General features: G+C 54.0%; 1 protein-coding gene across 1 annotated transcript; it reads left to right on the top strand.

The window, feature by feature from the left end:
• Positions 1–2317: 2317 nt before the first annotated feature.
• LOC136544087 (uncharacterized) lies at positions 2318–2623 on the top strand. The gene has a single exon (XM_066536357.1). It carries the CDS (start codon positions 2318–2320, stop codon positions 2621–2623), a length of 306 nt encoding a protein of 101 aa, XP_066392454.1.
• Positions 2624–2992: the final 369 nt, after the last annotated feature.

Genomic DNA, 2992 nt, shown 5'->3' with positions numbered 1-2992 from the left:
ACTGCCCCCTCTCACATCTGAGTTCGTGGGGATGGTGGGCTATGCTTCTACCTCCTTCCATGACCTCATCGATGATGAGGTCGAAAGCGATGGCTCTAGCATCGGTGACGTCATGGCACCTGGCGACCCTCTGTCCTAGGAGTGTGCTATGGCAGATGCCCTGGGACAGCCACCAGAGGTAGTGGTCTCTACAGACTCACACCACTCTGGACCTCCATGCATAGGCCCTACTATGTGCGCAGCAGCACAATGAGGAGTTATGGTAAAGGCAGCAAAGCTAGTCGCCACTTGCGCCGGAGCGCCCGGCGCATCACACTATGCCACATGCATGTAACCTAGCGAGCGGTGCTCGGGGTCATGCCCGTTAGGTTAGCATAACATACTGGATGGAGGGGACGACCCCCCCTTAGTTTGCTCAGGCTGGCCAGAACATCGCTGATGCGGCGATGCTTCTACGCGGTCTCCCTGAGCCTATCGACCCTCAGGAACAGGCAATCCACTGGAACCTCTAGGTGCTAGTGGAGACTGCCGCCATTCAGCAGGCGGAGAGCTCCTCGTCGTGACACCAGCTTGTGGCCTCTTGCCCAACCAAGGGACTAGGGCCACAATAGTCGAATCACTCTGTCCACTCACCGCAATAGTTGCTAGGCGTGGAGTGGGAAGCCATGGCTACAATATAGCCTAACCTAGCACTCGCTCCACACCGACCACCTATGCGCAAATAGCTTAGGCCAAACCATGATGCTTGCGGTGTCATCAACAATCGATGCCATGCCTAGCACGATGATAATGCCCATCGAATGGCGGTGAGAGCAGGCAGCACGAGCCCCAGCCTAACCATTGAGGAGTACGAGAACATGCACCCTAGGCATGGTGATCAACCAAATGACCAGAGCCCTAGCTCGGATGGCCCAGGGCCATGGGCCTTTGGTCATCGCATCTAGAAAGCATCGTTCCCACAGCGCTTCCGACCACCCACCAACATCGCTAGGTACACCAGGGAATGAAACCCAGTATATGGCTTGAAGACTTCTAGCTCACCTGCCGAGCCAAAGGAGTAGATGATGACTACTTCATCATCTAGTACCTCCCCATCTATGTGGGGGAGCATGATCGAGCATGGCTTGAATTCCTTCCGCCCGACAGCATCCGTGACTAGGTGGATCTCAAGAGGGTCTTTGTTAGAAATTTCCAAGGGACGTATGTGTGTCCTAGGAATTCCTGGGACCTCAAGAGCTACCAGCAGGAGCCTAATGAGTTCCTATGGAATTACATCTTTAGGTTCTCAAAGCAGTGCAACTCCATTCCTGATATCGTCGACATTGACATCATCAGCGCGTTCCTCTCTAGGACAACCTATGAGTCCTTGATCCACAAGCTTAGCTGTGTGAAGCCCCATACCACCCATGACCTACTCGACATCGCCATGAACCATGCCTTCAGTGAGGAGGCAGTCAGGGCGGTCTTTAGTGGTGGTTGGGATAGGGGCAAGGCCAAGCACGAGGACCAAGGCGAGTGCCCCTCCATACAAAAAGGCAAGAAGAACAAGAAGGATTGGCCCCGACTGGCCAACCCAACTTTGGTCGTTGTGGCCGACCGAGTGGGCAAGCAGCCCTAGCAGGGCTAGCCCGACCACTTTGACAAGCTCATGGAGAGTCCATGCACCAACCACGCCTATCCCATCAAACACCTCTACAAGGACTACGAGCTCCTCAAGCGCTTCCTATGGCAAGCTGCCAAGCCAAAGGAAGAGAAAGGCATGGAGGAGGCAGCCATGAAAGGAGGCACAGTGGGCAAGGATGAAGATGACTTGCCTAACCCCAAGCAATGCCTCATGATCTTTGGGGGATCCGACACTATCCACTCCAAGCGCTAGCACAAGGTACGCTACAGAGAGGCATCCACCGCCGAGTTAGCCATCCACTCTTTCCTTAGCTGGTTAGACTCCTTGATCACTTTTGATCAGAGAGACCATCCTTCCAACGTCGCCTGACCAGGTCGCTACCTGCTTGTCGTCGACCCCATCATCCACAAGAAGCGCATCACCAAGGTGCTGATGGACAGAGGCAGTGGCCTCAACATCCTCTATGTCAACACCCTCGACGCCATACGCATCCCCCGGTCCAAGCTCCTCTCAGTAAGCTCTCCCTTCCATGGCATGATCCTAGGGGCGTAGGTGCATCCATTTAGGCAGATCGACCTGCCCATCATGTTTGGCGACCGCGCCAACTTCTGCTCGGAGGTTCTAACCTTCGAGGTAGTGGACTTTCTAGGGTCCTACCACGCCATCTTGGGGCGGCCATGCTATGCCAACTTCATGGTGATCCCCAACTACACCTACCTCAAGCTAAAGATGCCAGAGCCAAATGGCATCATCACCATAGGTAGTACCTTCTTGCATGCCTACATGTGCGATTGCGAGCATTACGAGCTCGCCACTACCGTCATCAACTCCACTGAGCTCTTGGAGCTTGGGAATTCGGTGACTCCAGTAGTTCCCAACTGCAACGGGCCAACCTCCTCGAGTGCCTTCCATCCGACTGAGGAAACCAAGGTGGTGGAGATCGACCCCACTGACCCGACCAAGATGGTGCGCATCAGGCCCAAGCTCCCGGCCAAATAGGAAAGCGAGCTCGCCGACTTCCTATGCGCAAATCATGATGTCTTCATGTGGAAGCCTTCTAATATGCTAGGCATACCAAGGGAGGTCACTGAGCATGCACTATGCATTATCCCGGGCTCAAAGCCCGCAAAGCAACGCCTGCTTCGCTTTGATGACAAAAGGCGCATGGGCATAGGCGAGGAGATCACCAAACTTTTGGCAGCCAGATTCATCAAAGAGGTATACCACTCTGACTGGCTAGCTAATCCTGTTCTTGTGAAAAAGAAGAATGGGAAGTGGAGAATGTGTGTTGACTATACTAGCCTCAACAAGGCATGCCCAAAGGATCACTTCCCTTTACTATGCATAGACTAGATAGTCGACTCCACC

This window comes from Miscanthus floridulus, chromosome 3, assembly GCF_019320115.1.
Source record: "Miscanthus floridulus cultivar M001 chromosome 3, ASM1932011v1, whole genome shotgun sequence".
Taxonomy (NCBI): Eukaryota; Viridiplantae; Streptophyta; class Magnoliopsida; order Poales; family Poaceae; genus Miscanthus; species Miscanthus floridulus.
Note: the sequence above shows the minus strand (reverse complement) of the source record. Positions and strands in the feature narration are given on the sequence as shown.

What these genes read in the sequence shown, in the direction of transcription:
- LOC136544087 (XM_066536357.1), top strand. Translation starts at nt 2,318, where the DNA reads ATGGTGATCCCCAACTACACCTACCTCAAGCTAAAGATGCCAGAGCCA.